This window comes from Alexandromys fortis, unplaced genomic scaffold (genome assembly GCF_014885135.2).
Source record: "Alexandromys fortis isolate MF-2015 unplaced genomic scaffold, M_Fortis_MF-2015_v1.1 scaffold_4, whole genome shotgun sequence".
NCBI lineage: Eukaryota > Metazoa > Chordata > Mammalia > Rodentia > Cricetidae > Alexandromys > Alexandromys fortis.
The window spans coordinates 31351366-31371951 of NW_026067944.1; the positions used below are offsets into that span (position 1 = coordinate 31351366).

Consider the following 20586-nt stretch of genomic DNA (forward strand, 5'->3'; position numbering starts at 1 on the left):
GCTGCCCCAAAGAGTAAGGTACAAGACATCTGAGAAGGAAGTAGGAACACACTCGGGGAAGGGGCTGAGAAATCTGATGGGGAACTGTCTACAGAGGAAAATCGGGTGAGTTCTCTTTCTGAAAGAGCAGGGACCTGGTCCAGTGGTGAAAGAGAAAAGGAGGGCTACTCTTAGGGTGAGGGGACCCGGAAAGGAGTCTGACAAGAATTAATCACCTCCTGAGCCGCACACCAGGTGACTGTCCTGCAGGTTTTACCTTCTGTTGGAGGAGAATGGTTGAAATGTCTCCATCTCATGGACTCTTGATGTCCCTAAATATGTTCATGAGCATCCACCCTTTCGGGGATTCTTTATAAATTTAAAATAAATAGACATTCCCTGCCACCATGAGGCTTCAGTTGGTGCATTTACAAGCAGGTTAAGGAGGGTCATGACATTCGGGAAAAGACTTACCTTCCTGTTCCTGGACATGGGTCACTTTTATTTTGTTGTTGTTTGTTTTGGCTTTGGGGATGGGTTTTTGAGACAGGGTTTCGCTGCATAGCCCTGGCTGTCCAGGAACTTGTTTGATAGACCAGGCTGGCCTAAAGCTGGGATTAAAGGTGTGGGCCACCACAACAGGGCTGTTCTCCTTACTTTAAATGGAAATAATAGTGTAATCCTACCCAGAGGTTCCAAGTGTGGATGGCAGCTGCCTGCATAGTCCCTGACAGAGAGGGGTTCATTGATGGGAGGCTAATCTCGGCTTTCAGACCATCACTTTCATTCAATCAAAGCAAACACACGTAAAGAAAATTTCTATCACCCAAAATAAAGGAATTTCTATGGCATGAAATGAGGTGATCTATAGAGAGTAAGCTGGCAGGGCGTCTTCCCGGATTGTGCTTGCTGCTGTGGTCTCACATAGCATATAAAGGGGAATATAGAAGAATGAGGTCCTGCAAAAACACCACTTACCCAAGGAGACTTGGGAATGTCTGTGTAGTTTTCTGAGAGCCAGCCTTACCTGAGTGTTTGCCGGGAACTCTCTTACACCTCCTCCACTTGCTAATGGCCTTCTATCATGACTGCCTGCCGTTATATCTCTCTGTGAATGTCTCTAATGTAAGGATTGCCTTTTATTTTCCACTCTTTGCTTTGGGAACTCCTGGCTCCTGCCTTTGTTCCTGGCACACAACAGGTGCACAGTAAGTGCTAGATGGGCAGCTGGAAGCATCCCTGAGGAGGGAGGAAAGAAAATGTAGATTAGTATAGATGAGGATGTAGGGATGGATGACACACACGCACTTTCGTGTCTCAGAACTTTGCTGCGGGTTGTGTTGTGACACTGATGTATATTGATTGTGAGAGAGATGAACATACAGAGATACAGGTAGGAGATGGAATGAGCGGGTGTTCACACTAACAGTTACAGCGTTGCATACACAGTCTTTATTAACTCCTGTATCCAGTCTTTATTCCTTTAATCCTGTGTCCACCAGTCATTTGTGTGTCTTTACCTAAGGAGAGCCAGTAATGCCTTCCTTCAATTTTTGTTTGGGGCTTACTCTATTTTGTTTCTAAAGTAAAAAGCCCTCTGTATTTTTTAAATGAGCTCTTTTCATAAATATGCAAAAATAATAATTTTCTACTCAGTGGCTAGATTTTTTTTTGATGCTGCATCTGTTACATTTTAGAGATGATTGAATTCACTCTGGAAATTGCTTGGGTGCCTTTGACTGCAGTCTTTCCTGACCAACTCACACTCTCCTTTCCTCGTGCGGCTTTAGGAATTTACAGTTAGTCCTATACATTCAGCCCGTGGTTCAGATCTCATTGTGTCCCTAAATAAATTCCCCAGCGTCCTCATTCCCGGGCTAATTGAAGTTGTTGTTTTATGTCAACTGGCGTCTCTTGTCCATCTTTCCTCTGGTACCCGTGTGGGCACACTCCTTCCCATGCCTCTGCAGATCATAGGATGAAAACCATCTCTCCCCACAAGGAGAGCCCAAGGTCTTGGGACAAAGATCCTCGAACAAACTGCCTAGATTTTGTCCCCGGTTCCCTTGTTAATAAATGATGGGACAATACTATCAACCAGTGGACTTCCTCTGAAACCGAATGGAGTCTAGCACATAGAAAGGAGGACGTATACTAGGAAGTACTCACCAAGTTTATTTCTCCACACCCTCAACTTCCAGCAAATGGGAAAAAAATGACTAAAGAGGCATCAAATCCAAACAGGGAATGAATTTAATTATCTTTATTTAATGTTTATTTCCCCTTCTATTCTCCCTTGTTCTCTGGATTTCTGGAAAAGATAGTGTCTCATAGAAGCCATTGCTTGCGTGCAGCCCCTGAAACTGCAGCAAATAGAGAACGAACAGAAAGGCTCCGGCCTCTCCCTGCATGGTGGCATGTTCATGCTTGTGATGAGGACTCTCAGACATTATCTTAAGATTGTGGGTGTGGGCTGCTTCTCTAGTGATAAAGGTGTTAGATCTGAAACGGGCTAGGTCCCGTGCTTCAGGAGGGGACATGAATAAATGGCAAAGCAATGAGGGAAGTGGTAAGGCGGTTCCAGGACTACACATACACAGAAGAAATAAAAAGCTTGGGTAAAAACACAAAACTATAGTAGGAATTATAGGAGGAAACACATGGCCCATGTCTGATATTTACGTCTTAGGTGGCAGCTGGACACTCAGGAGACACACTGGAATCTGAGACTCCAGAATGCCAAGCAGAGGACGCGCAGGTGAGAGTATAGGCTACCCCACTCCCCAGGAAGATAAAGCCTGTCAGGGCTGGGGCTACACATTCTCACAGTGGAGACCCAGTAGCAGCCACAATGGCAATCAATGTGAAAACACTAGGAAAGAAAACAAGACTTCCCCACATTGGGCAGGAGACAGCCTGCTAGTCTAAGAACCAAGTGTATCCTTGGCAACAGGAAATCAGATGCTTAAGTCCCTGGTACAGCTTGAAATAAAGATCTGAAATCCTGTTGTCTCTTTGTTTTTGGAATAAAGTACCTTTGTACTCAAATCTCTAAGTTGGCTTTGTCATATTAAGCTTCAAGTTCCTATTTCTGAGCTCAATACATTCTCCCATGACATGAGGTTGAAAGGCCTGTGGAGAGTTGCTTGTGTTTATGCCAGTGCTGTGGAAGCTAAGACAGTTTCATGCATCCTTCCTGGGTGGTTTTATGAGTACCTAGTTTCAAATAACTCCTAAGGAAGGAATCTTGCAATGCATAAGTTTCTCAGGTCTAAGAATTCCAAATTATGGCAAAGTCTGTTGTTCTATAACCTACAGAGTTAGCAGCCATTTTCACAGTGTTCCAGGATGTACTTTTGAGAGAGGATCAAAAAAAAAAAAAAAAACAAGACTATGTTTGAGGGAAAGATGCTAAGATCCTTCCCACCCAAGGCTGCATATCTTCAATGCAAGCTGAGAATTCTGTATCTCGAGGGTATCATTGACCATCTGTTAAAACACATACATCACAGGATGGGAAGGGGAGAGAAAAAGAGGGGGACAAGGACAAAGGAGAGAGAAATAATAGGATTTTATATAGGATTGATGACAGAATCCTCATGAAAAAACAGGCACTCGGGATTGATGGCGTCCCTCTGATGTCACAGAGGTTTGTGTCTCTAATACAACCTCTCCTGTTTCTGAGGGAACTCCAGGGATCGTTTACCAGAGGGCACATTTTTAGATGTTATTTTGCTTACCTGAGCTCTCCTTAAATCAAGACACACATATTAAAATGCAAGAATGCATTGCCAGGAAATGTATAAAAGAAGGAAACCTTCCAAGTCACTTTTGCAAATCATCACCTTCGTCTGATCCTCAACGGCCTCATGAAATAAGTAGAACATATACCCTCATTTTACAAATTAAATTGTGGCTCAGTTTTTCTTTGGAAGTAAGAGTATGAATCCAGTACCTCACAACTCTACCCTCCGCTTTCATCTCAGTTCCATGTTCCCTTAGTGAACCTGTTTTCTTAGCACTGTGCCGATTCAGGAGCCTCCATATGATGCCTTTTAACAAGAGGAGCAGAAGAGGAAAGCAAAGGATTTACAGGGCACAGAGGACACTAAGGGTGACTAAGGAAGAGAGCGTGGCCATGCCCCAAGGTCTCTGATAGCACAGAGAACCCAGAAGCCATTAAGATGTTCACCCAAGCTGGTAGTCATAGCCACGGCCACGGGTTCTAGCCAGCCCTTTCTGTTCTCCTTCTGAGGGAACTCCTGGGGAAGTTCACTGAGGGCACATTTTTGAGTGCTGTTTTCCAAATGTAATGTAACTGGTACATGCAGTGTGTTAAAGAGGCGCTTTTATGATAAACCCTGTAGGTAGTCAGCTATCCCTACACTCCAGAAAAAAGCACCGAACTTTAGACTTCATCCTAAATGCCTGACTTCCAAGTAAGTTTCTCAATTTCTGCTGTAAAAATCATAAGCTTCCGTACTTAGCTATTCCACTGGAATCTGGGTAGCAGACCTGGTGGCTGTGCTCACTATAGCTTCAACAAATATTTGTGGAAGACAAATTTGCTGTATATCAGATAGGGTGCCATGCATTGGTGACAAAAACCGTGATGGGCAGGAAGAATATAGTTCCCAATCTTGTGAAGTTCACATTCTAGTGAAGGAGAGAGACATGTGATTAGTCTGCTGGAGTGGAGGATATGTAGGAGAGATTAGAGAGTCGGAGTTCAGTGACATCCTCTGGAGATGCTGCTTGACCTGACCCAAACAAGATGATTTCTCAAATGTCTGCACACTCGTACCTTAATTTTCTGGTGGTAACTCCATTGAGAGGCATCAAGTAAATCCCCGGAATTGTGAGTTTTAAAACTTTTTGTGTCCCTTGCTGAGAATGAGACAGGAAGGCTTGACCCTGCTTAGAAACTGATGGCGTCACAACCCTATGTCCAATTCACCCAAGGCGTGAGGGTAGAAGCAGCAAGGGGAAAGAAGTCACCGTTAACAAAGTTTCAGAAACCGGACTCATCAACGTCCTGTTACTTCTCTCAGTTATTCCAGATGCTGGAGTTGTTGCCACATCGTTGAAGGGTGTTCCTGCCTTCCTTGGTAAGTGAAGCCCTGCTCCAGTGAATGGGCTCCCTAGCTGTGTTTTTAGCATGGGCCTTGTAAGATACCTGTGAGCTCCTTCGCCCTTGTGGCTATACCCAAACCAGGTACCAAACCCAGATAAACCCACTGAGAGCCAGTCAAGGAAACAGCATCCAGAGTGTGGGAAGAATCAAGAATAATTGTTTCACGGGTGGTAGCGTCTTCTCGCATGGGTAAGCCTTCGGTGTAAGAACGAAACTGCCCATTAATACTGAGAGTCTTCGCATTACAAGTTCCTTGTATAGAAGCACACGTCTCTGCCTTCTGCATGGTTTGTAGTTCAGGTGATAATTTGTTGTCCAAACTGCGACACTCTGGAGAGTGAAAGGACTGCTAAAATTAGCCTGCCACCACTCCGTGAGCAACAGAGACATTAAGCAGACTTAGCATAGCAGCCCCGGGGCCATCCTGATAAGAAATTATGTCTTTGCCCACTAGATGACAATGTGTTCCCATCATAATTCCAGGTGGTCCCCTATGCAGTGTACTTTAATGGGAAGTGTTTGGTTTTTGTTTGGGGGGGGGCGGTCACAGGTTAGACTTGGGATTGAAAAATGCCTGCTCCTCCATTTGATAAAATATAAAACATAGGTATATATATTTTTAAATATAAAACAATATATATTTGATAAGATATAAAACAAAATAGAGCTTTGTGTCAGAAATAGCCTCCAAATATATAACCTCTTAACACCACATGTGCACATATGAGATTGCAAAATATAGACAGAAAAAAGGGATTTACTTCTACATGACAGCATCTTATATTTTCCCCTTTCTTATTCTTTCAATCCTATTGTTGAAAGAGGTATTATAAAAAAGAATAAGAACTGCCAATTACCAATGATAGAAATTGAAGTTTCATAATATAATACTTCAGGCTTTCTGAATATTGAAACAATCTATCTACATTCTTTTCTTTCAGGAAAAACCTAAGAACATTTAAAGCCAGACAGGAATCCCCAAAGCAAAGTAAGTCATTGTTTTGTTTTGTTTTGAGATAGGGTTTTTCTATGGAACAGCCCTGAATATCCTAGAACTTTCTCCGCCTCCCGAATTCTGGGATCAAAGGTGGGCACGACAATGCCCAGCAAAAAAAGTCATCGTTTCTCCTTCATTTTTACTCTTGATGGACTTACATTTTTAAAATTTCCTTTCTCTGTACTTTGGAGACCCTTGTTCATTATGGACTTCTGTAGACTACTCTAGCTGTCCCTTGGCTGTCTGACTGCCAACACCCTAGCCCCACCCCCTGGAGCCTTTTTCCAAGCTGAAATTCATTGAGCCTATTTTTCTTTCTGCAGACGAAGGGATGACTTCAGCTCCTATGCAGGTAATAAGAACCCTTCTGATCCCAAGATGGAAGAAACACTGTAGATGCCAGGGCGGGGATCCCACAGTTATTTGCAGAGCCTGGTGGCAGGGACAGCAGCAATCCTGTTGTGTAACTGACTGGAGAGAACTAACATTTGCTGAGCACTTTGTTGATGGCGGGCCATACACGAGTGTTTGACAGACAGCTCCATATTGCTGTATTACTATGTTAGTCTTCTAACTTCCCAGTTACTAAGCCTGAGAGCGTGAGTTATAGTCTCTGAATCCAGACCTCTGAGAGATGACAGAGCCAGCATCCAAACTCCTGTCCCGCTCCTGCAGCAACATGCTTTTCACTGTGAGTTGCTGCCTTTGAATTTTTAGCTCCTGAGAATCCACCATTAGTTAGACCTTGCCTTGAATACAGTAATCTGCAAATAGGGAGCCTGTGGGTGTTGTTCAGTGTGTGGAGAGTGCTGATCTAGCATGCAGGAAGCCTTGGGTTTGATCCCAGCACAGGATATGCTGAATGTGGTGACATACATGTCCCCTTGGCTCTCATACGATAAAAATAAGAGGACTAGAAGTTCAAGGTCATCCTCTGCTACATATTGACTGGAATACATGAGACCCTATCTCAAATGATGACTACAATAATAATAATGATCTCTTGATGAGTAATTAAATATTATCTAACCCAAGGGAAGCACACAAGGTGGCCAAGGGTCACTATGGAACGTGTCAAAAAAAAGACACACGAAGTTAGCTATATACTTTGGGTGACATGAACACTCCATCTTCTAGTTTAGCGTTTGGAATGCTGCTGCAGCCATTTAGAAAAGATGGCCATGAAATGAAGGAAGTGGCAATGGTGGAAGACAGAATATCCCCCATCAGGCCCGTGTGGTCACTGAAGTATAAATGGAACGGAAAGAGGTCAGCTCTTTATGACGACTCTCCTTTGACCTGCAGGACAATGCTAGCCAGATGTACACAGAGGAGTTATGCTATGTGCTTGTTGATCACAAGGCCCTCGGAGGAAGACCGCCAGGCAACTCTGCTGAGGGCTTCTATGAGAACGTCTCCAGCCAGACTGAGAGACACAGAGAGTCTTCAAGAGAAGAGACTGAGTATTCCGTTCTCCGTTTCTCTCCCACCCCTCAGTCACCACCTTCCACAGAGGATGAATATGAACTTCTTGTGCCCAGAACACTCCTGTCTCATGCCCCTCAACAGCCACGGCCATTTACAACTGCCTTTGAGACTCACTTTTCTCATCTAAAATGATGTGACAAGATTAGAGTTTGTTTAGCACTGACAGATCAAAGGAGGAGTTAGGGACCCTGTTTGATGACAGATAAACATAGGGTTTGGGGGACACTAGTTGAAGCGGTCATAGGGCATCATGATCCTTAGCTTATTTCTTCTGGAGGACCTTGGCAGGGCAGACTGCAAACCACAAAGCCTTATAGAGACTGACAGTGGCCAACATTCAAAAATTAGTCAGTTGTCTCGAACATCACTCTTGTTTCTAAGTGATGTTAAAAATACTCTGTGGTAGGAAGGGCTCCCCGTATCTACACCTGGGAGTACCGCAAGAGGCTCGTCTCTTCTCACTCAGTTCTGATAAATTATCCCCACAACTGTTTTCTGAAGCCAGAGGAAGCTTACTCATCATGTTACATGTCCCCAGGGGGAATTCCCTCATTATTGTGAAATTCCAGCTCAGCATCACTTGCTATGCAACCTGCAATATTCCTTTTATTCCATGGTCCCAAGACATGTCCTACTTGGTGTTGCTTTCCCTCACAGTCCCAATGGCTTATAATTTCCTGCATGATTATTGTTAATATAATTTTAAATTACATTTTCAAACACTGATTTTCCCCTCACAATTGTTTTTCTTTTACGGTGCAGGAAGTCATCTCCAGAACCTCATCCATGCTAGGCAAGTGATCTACCATGAAGAGAGAGTTCAAATGCCTTCACATACATATCAGTAGAATCTACCCTGGTCTACAGAGTGAGTTCCAGGGCAGCCAGGGCTACACAGAGAAACCCTGCCTCACCAAACAAAACAAACAAGCAAGCAAGCAAAAACCTCAGGAGAATCACCATAGTACCAGAGAACGATGGAGGAGAAAGGCCACTGATGAAACTTTGATCCCACCATCTTCTCTTTTTGACTGGGAGATCATAATTTGCCCAAAGGTACTTTGTTAGCATTAGTGCAGAACCTTACTCTAGCTTCCGAGTCTGTGTTTCTGCTATATACTATATAGAGTAAATTTCTCCATAACTAACCCAGCATGTGTGAATGTCCACATGGGGAAGATAACACACACACCTTCTCCGTGAGCACCCTCTGTGCCTCGCTTCTTCATTTTCACTCAGTTTTTCTTTAGAGTTTCTGGAATTGCATCTGCCCTACATTAGCCAATTCTGCATAACCAGCAGACAGACCAAATCTGACCCGCCACCTGTCTTTGGAGATAAAGGTTTACTGAAACATGAGCCACAACTGATTTGTCTGCCTACTGTCTATGGATGCTCAACCATGGTAGAGTTAATTTGCAACACAGACCAGGGCTTTGCAAAGCTAAAAATACCTTTAATTTATCATAGTCTGGATAATAATTTTGCAGACCTTTGCCCTAAACAAGCACAGGTTGTGGTTTACTTGAGATTTACTATGTGTGGTTATTGAGGCAGCCCTGGAGGAGGAGATATCAATGAAATAGTGGGAAATCATGAAAACACAAATGAGATGAGCGAGACGAAAGCAATTATTAGCAAATTAGACTATTTCTCCACTCACACCTGCACCCTCAAGGTGTTATTGTATTTACTTCATGGCCACTCTCCTAATTTTAGAGATGCTAAAACGACAAGATGTTCGTTGAGACGAGCTCTGGATGCTATGTATTTAATAACTGATGTTTTCTCCATGCTGAATACCTTTCTGCTTAAAACGCCGCAAGGCATTAGGGAGGCAGCTCGGTAGTAGGATCCTTCTCCAGCATGGACAAGGCATACACACACACACACACACACACACACACATGCACACAAATAAATAGCTAAAGAATATAAAGCAGCCCTAGTGACCCCCTGAGAGTAAACGCAGCCACTGACAATCCTCTGCGTGAGTCTGCTGAGCCATAAGCCGGTTGATCCCCTGCAGCTGATGAGCTGACCAGATCCCAGCGCCTTGGTCTCTGCTAACTCCCTTCTTCCAGTGATCTTGTACACAGAAGCCTAACTTTAGACTTTGGCCAGAAGTCACTTGGTTTGCTCTACAAGATGCAGCACATGGCTTGTGGGAAGCTGTGTGGGCCAGAGACTGATTCAAGTCTTCGTTTCTTTTCTGCCTCTGACTCTGACCCACTTAGTTGAGGCTCGGTCTATTGCACCCACATGTTGGCAGGCTACATCTGACATATGGCCACCTATTCTAGTTAGCTTTCTCCTGCTGTGATAAAGCAGTGGCAAAAATCCCATCTGGGGAAGAAAGGGTTTAGTTGGCTTATATGTGCCAGTTGTGGTTCATCAGGGCTGGAGCTTGAGGCAAGAAATAAGGCAGAGGTCTTGGAGGAATCCTACATCTTCTGCATAGCTCTCTTAATTTGCTTTTTATACAACCCAGGAACAGTTGCTCAGGGGCGGCACTGCCCTAGTTGTCTGGGCCCTCCCACACCAATCATCAACAAAGGCAATGCCCCCACAGACATGCTAATTGGTCAAGCCAATGGCAGTGATTCCTAAGCTGAGGCTCCCTTTTCCCAGATGACTCTAGTTTGTGCCAAATTGAAAAAAAAAAAAAAGACTAACCATCATAACACTTATCAAAGACCCTGGGAAGAAACTATAGTAAAGAATAAAGCCTAGAGCCCCCAACTTCCCTCAACAGATGGCTCTATGTTAGAGCTCTTCACGTGGATACCACACCTTTGTGGCTGGTTGGTGGCGAAGATATTCTCAGTACAATACAATAAGCTGTATTTGTTTGCACTTCATCCAGTGAAGCACTATCTGTCACCCAAACGCAAATATCTTTTATCAGGACCTCACTAAATCTAAATGCAGAGCCGAAGAAGCATGGCTACATGATAAGCTAGAGGGACTGCACACCAGCCTGTCTGGACGGAAGAGTCGCTGGGGGGTTTAAAAACATCTGCTACGGATGCAAATGCAGTAATAGCTCAGGGAGTAAAAGTGCTTACCGGGCAACCCTGACAACCTGGGTTCAATCCTAGGGCTCCATAGTGGAGGTGAGAACTGATCTCTGAAAGTTGTCCTCTTTCACATACACACTCAGACACACGTACACACAAATACACACACACACAGCTCTAACTGGACTTAGCATGTTATTTTTAAAAAAGCATAAAGTGGGTTGGGTTATGTTGGTGAGATATGAGAAGAGTTGAAGGGGAAAATGGGGGTAAGAGTTTTATCATAGATATGTTTTAAATTCTCAAAAAAAAAAAAATTCTAATGGCTACCACAGGCTGATGCAGCTGCCCTTTCCCACACATTTCAAGAGTTCTGATGAAACTGTGTAGCCTTGCAGAAAGTACACACCAACATAGATTTGTGTGTGTGTGTGTGTGTGTCCCTCACTTACAGAATCCCTGTTCTTGAGAAAGAAATTGAGGCTGAGTTTCTAATTTACTCTTTCAAGTCACAGCTATAACGAGAAATGCCCCTCCTTTGTTTAGGGCTTCAAACAGCACACAGAAAATGGAGAGAGCTGCTGTACAAGCCACGGCAGGCATTGTGGTTTCCGCTCACATTCACGTTAGCACCTATAAATAAATTCTTATTCTGTGAATAAATTCTTATTTAAAACAGAAGAGAGAAATAGGAAAGGGCGAAGACAAGTCAGAAAAATGTACCAGTGACAAGTTCAAATGCTGACGTGATTAGAACAGCCTCTTAAGTCTCTCAGGATGGAGGACATGGGGGTAGGGGACAGGATGGAGGACATGGGGATAGGGGATGGGATGGAAAGGCATGGGGTATGGGACAGGATAGAGGGCATGGAAGAACTGGTGTGGAAGGTCATAGAGAGGAAGAGAGGAGCAGGATAGATGGGAATAGGTGGGGGGACCAGGATGGAAGGCTATGAGGCGGACAACTGCATTTCCAAGTCACCAGAGGAGCCTACAGAAGAAACAAGATTCTTTCTTGTTGCACATGACTGGCCCTTTCCAAACCTAGCCTCTGAAGTTCACACATTTGACTAAATCTGAAGATATACTGGTTCAACCAACTATTAAATAGATCAATATAAATCAATCCTATTCTTCTGATCTTTTTATTGTCAAAGGAGAAATGCCACAGCGTCATTTTCATTGGTTTTCTGCAGCCCGACGGCTACATCTGTCCGTTCTTCTCTTCCCCCATCACTGTGTTCCTGACAGATTCTCTGATGCCAACCAAAGCTGAACTGAGGATTCACTCAGGGCATCCACCAGCATGGGTGGCCTACCCAGTGGGCTAGGCTTTGTCTTTCACAAACTGTAGGACCATAGATGACCTCCCTCTCTCTCCCTCTCCCTCTTCCTCCCCCCCATCCCACTCTCCAGGCTTTGGCTTCTAGCTATAAATTGTGGATCCGCCTTCTGATGTTGTGGATCATTGCCAATAAACATAGAAAAGACATTAAAGAATGCATAGAATACAGAATGAGGAGAACAGCAACAGGGTCATGTACTTTATTTAATGATGGAAGAGAAGAGAGAAAGGGATACTGCTCCCACGTTGAACTCTGGGTTCATGTCAAGCATCTGCATCTTTTAAAAAGGAGCTGGAGACACAGTGCTTGTCTGGCATGTGTGAGATCCTAGGTCCAATCCCCAGTACAGCAAAGAAACAAACAAAACCATGTTAACTTTATCAGTCTAAAGGGCAAGCCAGACTTGGTTGCCCACTTCTTTAATCACAGCACTCAGGAGGTGGAAGTAGGCAGATCTCTGTGGGATCAAAGGGAGCCTGGTCTACCAAGTGAGTTCCAGGACTCTTACACAGAGAAACCCTGTCTCAAAAGACAAATGGGCAAAGGACAAAGGACAAGCCTGCTTGTTCAAATCTCACTAGCACTTCAGGGTCAGCATGAGTCTACTTCTCACACAAAGTCTGCAAGCAGACTCCACTGGCCATTCTTTTCTCTGACCCACAACCCTACAGTTTGTCTGTATGGTTTACAGTTAAACCTGGCTATTTTTTCTCTGCTGTTTCCTGTTTCATACACGCAGATCCTGTTTCTCTAATCACATTAGCAACTTCTTTTATTTTTTTCTTCTTCACTGGTATCATCTATGCATGCACGAAACCATATGACTCACATCTACCAGTGGCTAGAGAGATGGCTCAGTGATTAAAAGTGCTTGCTCCTCTTGCAAGGGACCTAAGGTCAGTCCCAGCGCCACTGTGACTTTCACAGCTGCCTACAATTCCAGCTCCAGGAGATCCGATGCCTTCTTCTGATCTCCTCGGACTCCTACACACACATGGTACACATACATACACTCAAGCACAGATTCATAAATAAAAATAAATAAAAAATTTAAAAGATAAAAATTATCTTTGCAACCAAATTGAATTGCAAAGCTATAAAGGTGGACACTTGGCTAGAAGTTTTGTTGAGAACAGGACAAGTGTTTCTACCCATAGCTAAATGACTTCCTGAAAGCAACAGGTTTTCATCCTAAACCCTTCAATTATTTTACAGGTACTTGTTGAACCTTGTGATGCACCAGGCATTATTCCTGTCATTAAGATACGCGGTGACCGCAAGACTTGCTTTCTATAACAAAACAATGTGTATGTGCACAGGGTTGTTCTTATCAAACATCTCTGTATGCTTTAGCTACCCATAATGTATTATACCCAAAAGCCAAACCTTGGAAAGTCTTCTCTAGGGTCAAATGGTCAAAATCAAAACTAAGTTATTTTTATCTTAGTTTCTCCTGGAAAAAAAAAGAGGAACAAAACCCGACCCCATCTCCATACATGGACAAACCCATCCTTCCCGCCCCACCCAAGATGCAATTTCCTGCAGAAAAGATTTATTTTGGTTCATGGTTTCAGCCCATCGTCATAGGGAAAGCAGAATTAATGGCATCAAGTGTCCATGGTGGGGAGTGGGAGAATTCCACATTATGGTGGACTGAGAAGCAGAATATGAAGCTTGGACAAAGTGGACTGGGCTTCCAGTGGTTGCCTGTAGCAGTCTCCTGAGGTCAGTGAGGACCACCTCCTAAGGGTTATACAGTTTCTCCAAAAAGTATCACTATCTCTAAACAAGTGTTGCACACATAAGTCAGCGGGGGACATTGCAGATTAATACTGTAACACTTTGCAGAAGAAGGACCGCAGAGAAATGAGAGGCCACAGCCAATCCCAGCCCAGCCTGGTCCAATTGGGCTTCATCTTATTCACACAGAAGAGGAAGCTGCCTTCACACACACAATCACTTCTACCCCCATTTTCTGCAAGACAAAGCCCACCTAACATATAGTCTTAGAGAGAGGAGACCTGAGAGGCAGATGATAAAACAACACAGTTGCAAAAAAATAATAATAATTTATTGTAAATGCTCCTAAGGCATTATATATTAAAATTCCTCATTACTTTCCAAAAAGTACAGGCACAGAGAGGTTCACATTTGACGTAAAAAATAAAGGGGAAGAAGAAAAATCCATCCGTTTCAGTAGTTTAAGGAACTATACTGAAAATGAAACAATAAATTACTATATAGAAATTATTATTACTATAACATATAGTAGATAAATAAGAAAGCAAATTCACATTGTTCAGAGCCCTACATTTGATGCAGACACATACATAGCTGTCTTCCAGTGACCTGCATCCATGGCTAATCTATCTGAGGTATCAGGCTGGGAAATTTCTCATTCCACAATGAAACTCGCTCCCCCAGAATTTCCAGAAAGACAATTTCCCCCAACAAAACAAATATTCTATTCCCTCATGACAGGCATTCTCTATCTGCAGGTGACTGATACAGTCACTAACTTCCTTGTGGCCTTCCAAAGGACAGGCATGCCTCTTTTGACAATTTCAAAAGGACTGCTTAGCAATCATCTGCAGTAAGACACACAAGTAACAAGTCAAGAAACTGTGTCCTACAGAAAGGCTGGTAACACCAGCCAATGCAAAGCCAGTATGCAGTATCAGTAGCAGAAATTAAGCAGTCCTGATGATCCTTTGATGAGTTTTACATAAAACAGCAATGATAATAATAAAAACCTGGATGGCTGGCAACCTTAAAAGATGGCAGCATGTTCAAAACTCACAGACTTATGTTTTCAAAAAAAAAAAAAGATACTGAGGCATCTCAGGAACAATGAAGAGATGAGAAACAAGATGCATCGAACTTATTTCTATAAGTAACACAGTGATATGGCTGAGCTCAGTTGTTCAGACACCTAGGTATAGGTGGTGGAGGTAGACAAAGAGTTATGGTCCTTATGGTCCTTCCTGTTCCTCCCATCCTTTGCTTAGAGGTCTATCAAATATAGTTGTGAGTGGAGAGAAAACTTGAATGAACAATTGACTCGGTTCCCTATCCCCTGACTACTTGCTTTCACCTTGCCCCATCAACACAGGTTAATGGCCAGGTACTCTGCTTGTACTACATGAAAGGCATCCATGCTCGAGCAGAGGCAGCCAGTGCTTCAAAGGCAGCAGGAAGCTTGGGTTGTGGATCTTTGGTTCGCCCCAGACCTCATCTAGCTCCTGAATCCAGCTGGGACAGCTCTCATGAATTCAGCAAATGGAGCCAGGCTCCCTATCTGTGCAGCATGAGTGGGAGGACTGTGTCCTCCTGCCGGTCACTACAAGATGGACTGTCTCCTCCTGCGTGTCACTACGAGATGGACTGTCTCCTCCTGCCGGTCACTACGAGATGGACTGTCTTCTCCTGCTGGTCACTACAAGATAGGTTTTTGAATTCTCTTCCTTCTGAAACTGCAGAGCATTGCTTTCTGACACAGACCAACCTCCACCACTTCATTCTAGAAAGAAAACAAAGACAAACCAAAGTTACCGCCATGCCTAGTTTCCTCTGTCAGCTTGACCCGAGCTGGAATCACCTGGGAAAAGAATCTCAATGAGGGGTTGCCCAGGTCAGCTTGGCCTGTGGGCCTGTCTGGGGGTGGGGGTAGTGTTGACTGCCTTAATGAATGTGAGCGGACTCTGTCTGAAAGGGGGCAGCACCACTCTGCAGTCTGGAGCTCAGGATGGGGTAAGAGTAGAGAAAAAGAGTTGAGCACGGAGTGTAAGTGCATTCATTTCTTGACCGTGGTTGTGATAATAATGAGAAACCTGAAGTTCCTGCTGCCCCGAGTTCCCTGCAATCACAAACTGGAACCTGAAATCAGATTTTATCCCAGCAACAGAAGTGAAACTAGGCCAGTCACTCATTTTCAGAAACCAAAATTATTTTCAACATTTGCTGAAACATTTGACTTTTTGGAGTATGTAGTAGAAGATCAAATTGGAATAGCCATTGATTATGAATAGAGAAACTTTACTCTCTGTGTGCATACACAAATACACACATGCATATAGGTAGAATGCATGCCACACAGTGGACACTCTTCAAAAGGCAAATAGCATTTCCCTTTTTGGATGCTAATTTATTTGCAAAATAATTTTTATTTTTATTTGCAAACTAAGTAGATATTCATTTATTTTGGGTATGATTGGTGACAAATATGTGATAGTCTTTTGGATAATGAAGGCATTTTTGACATTTGACCTTTCTCTGTACTCCAATTGTGGCAATAACTAACATATGAGCACCCCAAACCACCTTCAGTGTGCCAGGAGAAATGAACAAGGCACATGGTAGCCTAGGTGGAGGTCCTCACATTGGCCCTGGTGGACACTACGGGGAGAGTTTGCTGTTCTGTGTGGGGTTCCCAGTCCCCGAGGCCTATGTTTCCCTACACTGCTTCCTCACTATTCTGTCTGCTTACAGGCTGTAAGCTCCAGAGAAGGACCAGCTTGTGGAAGAGTGAGTAAAATAATGACTTGGCAAAAGACAAGGCAGCAACACTGCCAAGCCAGGTCATCTGCCCCAATCCATTGGCTTAGCATTCCAGGTCCTAATTCTTCGCTTTCTCTACTTACCATAGAGCAAGAGTGATTCTGGGTCCAGCCCGAGACTCTCACAACTAGACAGATTCTTATCGTGGAAATTCTGTCGCACAATGCCAAGCACCAGCTCTTCACTCATCATGAACTCCATGAAGCCATCATCCTCAGCTGGAACTCCGAACTGCAAGTGGTAGGTTACTGTGGCGTTTTCAACGCTGGAGGCCAAGTCATTGAAACAGACAGACAGACATTACTGTGAATAACTAGAATCACAGTTTTAGCATTACTTCTTTGGCTCCACATCCTCCTGTAAGCAGCTTCAGAGAGTGCACTGGCCTAGGAAAACGCACTGCCCTTGACCCCGCCTCCGCAGGCCATCACACCACCATCACCAACTCCTCACACTTTAGGGGTCCACCTTTGGAAGGGAAGGACACAGCCCCGCTATATAAAGACTGAGAGTTGACGCAGCACCCACCTACATCAGCCTTTCATCCTGTAGGGCCGAGCAGGAAGCCTGGCCTCTCCTCCTCCTCTATTCACATCTCACTGTTCTCAGTGTTGCCACTACGTGTATGCATCAGAGCTAGTCGCTTTAATGAGTTCTTTAAAAATGTTATTTATTTCTCCTTGCGTAAGTTCTCACACACATACGCACACACACTTTGATCACACCTTCCCCCAGGTTTAACCAGTTAACCTATAAACATGATTATGGTCTGAGCCAAGGTTCATTACCCTGACCTAGCTCCAGACCTCATGATCCCCCTGCCCAAAATGCCCTGTGCTCCAGCAGTGAGTCCTTCCTCCTGTGTTTGGGGGTAATACCCTCCTATATCCACTTCCACAGCCCCCTAAGACATGATGACAAACTATTAATCCTTTATTAATGAGACCTAAGGAATTTCCAACCCAGGAGGCCCTAACCTTTTCATCTTTTAGCACACATTTTTTCCAATTTTTTATGGTGTAAATAATTATAGGTCTATCCTTAATTAGTAGCTTAAGCAGCCCTATAGAGGCTACCTCACAGTTATTCTAGTTATATGGTTAAGATGACCCAGATTAGGCTCAGCAATAAAAAAAAATCAACAAACAGTCACATCAGAGAGATTTCTTCGAGGCAGAGTATTATAGAGGCTTCAGTCTCTGGAGTTAATCGGGCCCCTGCCCTGCTAAGGATAGGCAAAGAGCTCCCTCTTGAGGCCAGACATCACATAGGTTACTGTCTGTACATTCTATAATGCAGGGGAGAACTCAGTTTGCAAACTTTCCCCAATAGCAAAGAAGTGTGCCAAGCTCTGTGAACCAAATAAATAATGAAGTTTAGACTCTAACAAAGCCCAGGTACAAGATGCCACTAAAGGCAGTCTTAAAAGCCCGTTTTCTATCTCCAGTCCAGCTACCTGAGTTTGAGAGTGACCTGAATTATCCCCTAGCAATGTGATTTATCCCGACGGAGGATGCACAGATGGGCAGGCAGCAGTTCTGTATGAGCACTGCTAAGGACATGGGCTAGTTGATGAAAAGGACCTGAGGTGGATTTCAGAAGATCAAACTGGAAGGAAAGTGAGACCATCAGGCTGCCTGACCCAGTCTGAGAACGCCATCCCTCTGACCCCTGTCTCCCCAACCCCAACCGCCACCCCTGACTCCTGGCTGATTTATAAAAGGCAGAAACTTGAGAGCTGTTTTTCTGTGGACTTTACCACAGCGGCCCACCACTGGAGTGGGTCTAGCGGCTGATGCAGCAAACAATATTTTCAGATTCCTGATGGGCCAGCCTGGTCTGAGGTAAAGAACTCTCTGTAGATGTAAATGCGCGTTCAAGGGACAGGGATGCCATTTCACACCTGCAATGTCAGGAGCCATTTTCCCAAAAAGTATAGTAGGGACTATTGTCCTAAGAATGTTTGCGGGGAGCCCCACATTCCAACTATCTAGAGAACTGATTGTGGTTGGAATCACAAAAGGAATGATTCCACTTGCATAGAGAACACTAGGTGTGTCGACTAGTGACCATTGCTGCCCCGGCAAGATCCCTTCCTGCCCTTGCCATGCCCCTGCCCCCATCCCAAGCCAAATTCCTCATTCAAGGGCTATATAAGCCACAATCATTTCGCTAATAAAGGGAGACCTTGACAAGAACTCCGCTTGGTCTCCTTCCTGTCTCCCGCCCACGTCTGGCGCCTATTCAGGACTTTGGAATAGCTGACCAGCTGGGTGGGTTACACTGCAAGGGCAGCAACCTTGAAAGTTGAATCAAGCCAAGTGTGTGAGGTCCAACTCTGCAATTCTTCCTTTCCTGCTTGCATTTTTGTGCCAGTGACTTATGATTGAAGGCAATATAGTCAGAATTGGGCAGTGGGAGCCTACAGAGACTTATGAAGAAGAATGAGGACAGCCTTAGACTGCAGATACTTTCTCGTCCTCCCCATCAGGTCACCACTGGCGTTAGATGCTTCCCACAGTTCTATGAGCTTGAGTGGTAGAATTTTAAAAGACAACACTGACTTTGATGACTGCCTCTCAGTGACACCTGAGGAACAACTGACAAGGCTTTGTCACATAAATCTTGTTTAAAATACTTTCAGTAATCTCTGTGATATAAAACTATAATTATTAACTGACTCCTTACACACACACACACACAAGCACACAGACACACACACACACACTTTGGTCTATATCCCCAAACTATTAAAAATTTTATGGAATTAAAAAGTGTATATATATATACATATGTACATATATATATATACATTCACACTGTGTATAGTAAATATGTACTCAGAAAAAAATCAAGACAAACTGTTGGGGTTGTTAATTCTGTAGAAGTGAGTGTCATTGATAGCAGCATTAAAGAAAGGAGGCAGAAGGTAGACTTGACTGACAGGTTTGTCGCTATATTCTTCATATTAAATGGAGAATATAATTCTAGATCTCTTTTGTGGCACAGAGATCGTGTCACTTCTGGTCCATCACTCTCTGAGATGTATGTCTATTTCTGACCTAGATTTATGTCTATGCCTGTCATTCCCATTTTTTCTTCGTTGTGAGATACCAGCTGAGCTAAGTGGTTTCCCGGACCTAGTCCAGCACAGCACTGTGATTCTATTATTGGCCCCTTCCCTGCACCAAGACTCTTGGCAATCACTGTGGGTGGGTAAACAGTGATGGGATGGGCAGGTGGACGTGTTTCTTCGGAGCAAGAGGCCAAGTTCTGTGCTCTAACCTTGTGGAGGTCCAAAATGTGAGCCTGCTTCAAGGTGGACCAAAGGTCAGAGGGTTGGAGTTTTACACTAGTTCTTTAAAGGTTATTGTGCTTCTACTTCAAACAAAGGTCCCACCTAGTTGTCGAACAGAGAGTTCTGCTCTCTCAAGGTTATTGTCAACAGGTGTGGCTAATTGCCAGACCTTGTACTCCAGGAATGGAGTAGTTTGTTCCAACCTCAAACAAAAGTCTAAGGATCCAACTAAGTTCCAGTTCCCTTTATGGAACTTTGGATTCCACCCAGGGAGTGGTTTGCCTACAGAAATATTTTGGTCTAGGGTGTAAGCATGACTTGTTTTGTTCTAGCAATTTAATGTTTAACTGCGAATGTAGCCCGTGACTTTCGATTGGTATGTTCATTCCCTTGTATCATGTTTAATGCAGTCTTTTGTCTTACTCCTACCTTTTGGGGTCAGGGGTATTTTAAGCAGGAAATTAAATGCGGGCAAAACGGGAGAAATTTAGTACTCACTGAAGTTCCCTCCCAATACTAATCTATATGTCTCTCTGTTTTATTGTTTTCATTTGCGTCTTCATATTCTGTACTTCAAATCCCCACGCCTTTGACCTGGCAAGAGGTATTTTTGCTGTGGCTGGTCCCCGACATTACCTGAAGTCCACGATGTCAGCAGAGGTGAAATAACGACTCAGCGATGGTGACTGTGTATACACGTCGGTGAGCTAAACACACAGCAAGAAAAAACACACAAGTCACTGGTGATCATCTCACAAGTCAGCTAC

At 43.9% G+C, this 20586-nt stretch overlaps 2 protein-coding genes across 2 annotated transcripts in view; one reads left to right on the plus strand and one right to left on the minus strand.

Moving 5' to 3' along the window:
• On the plus strand, positions 1 to 8246 carry Gcsam (germinal center associated signaling and motility). Its single transcript, XM_050149054.1, has 6 exons — positions 1 to 105; positions 2669 to 2737; positions 5031 to 5087; positions 6055 to 6101; positions 6434 to 6462; positions 7416 to 8246. Exons 1-6 carry the CDS (start codon positions 77 to 79, stop codon positions 7728 to 7730), a joined length of 546 nt encoding a protein of 181 aa, XP_050005011.1. The 5' UTR covers positions 1 to 76; the 3' UTR covers positions 7731 to 8246.
• Positions 8247 to 14036: 5790 nt separating this feature from the next.
• CUNH3orf52 (chromosome unknown C3orf52 homolog) overlaps positions 14037 to 20586 on the minus strand; it is a 31898-nt gene continuing 25348 nt past the window's right edge. The window contains exons 5-7 of the mRNA XM_050149029.1: positions 20456 to 20526; positions 16605 to 16786; positions 14037 to 15484 (exon numbers count right to left, since the gene is read on the minus strand). Of these exons, the coding sequence (XP_050004986.1) occupies positions 15480 to 15484; positions 16605 to 16786; positions 20456 to 20526 (258 nt within the window). The 3' untranslated portion in view covers positions 14037 to 15479. The remainder of the gene's footprint in view (positions 15485 to 16604; positions 16787 to 20455; positions 20527 to 20586) is intronic.

What these genes read in the sequence shown, in the direction of transcription:
- Gcsam (XM_050149054.1), top strand. Translation starts at nt 77, where the DNA reads ATGGGGAACTGTCTACAGAGGAAAATCGG. An exon ending in ACAGGAATCCCCAAAGCAAA is followed by an intron (nt 6,102 to 6,433) that starts GTAAGTCATTGT and finishes TTCTTTCTGCAG; the next exon opens with ACGAAGGGATGACTTCAGCT. An exon ending in TGACTTCAGCTCCTATGCAG is followed by an intron (nt 6,463 to 7,415) that starts GTAATAAGAACC and finishes TTTGACCTGCAG; the next exon opens with GACAATGCTAGCCAGATGTA.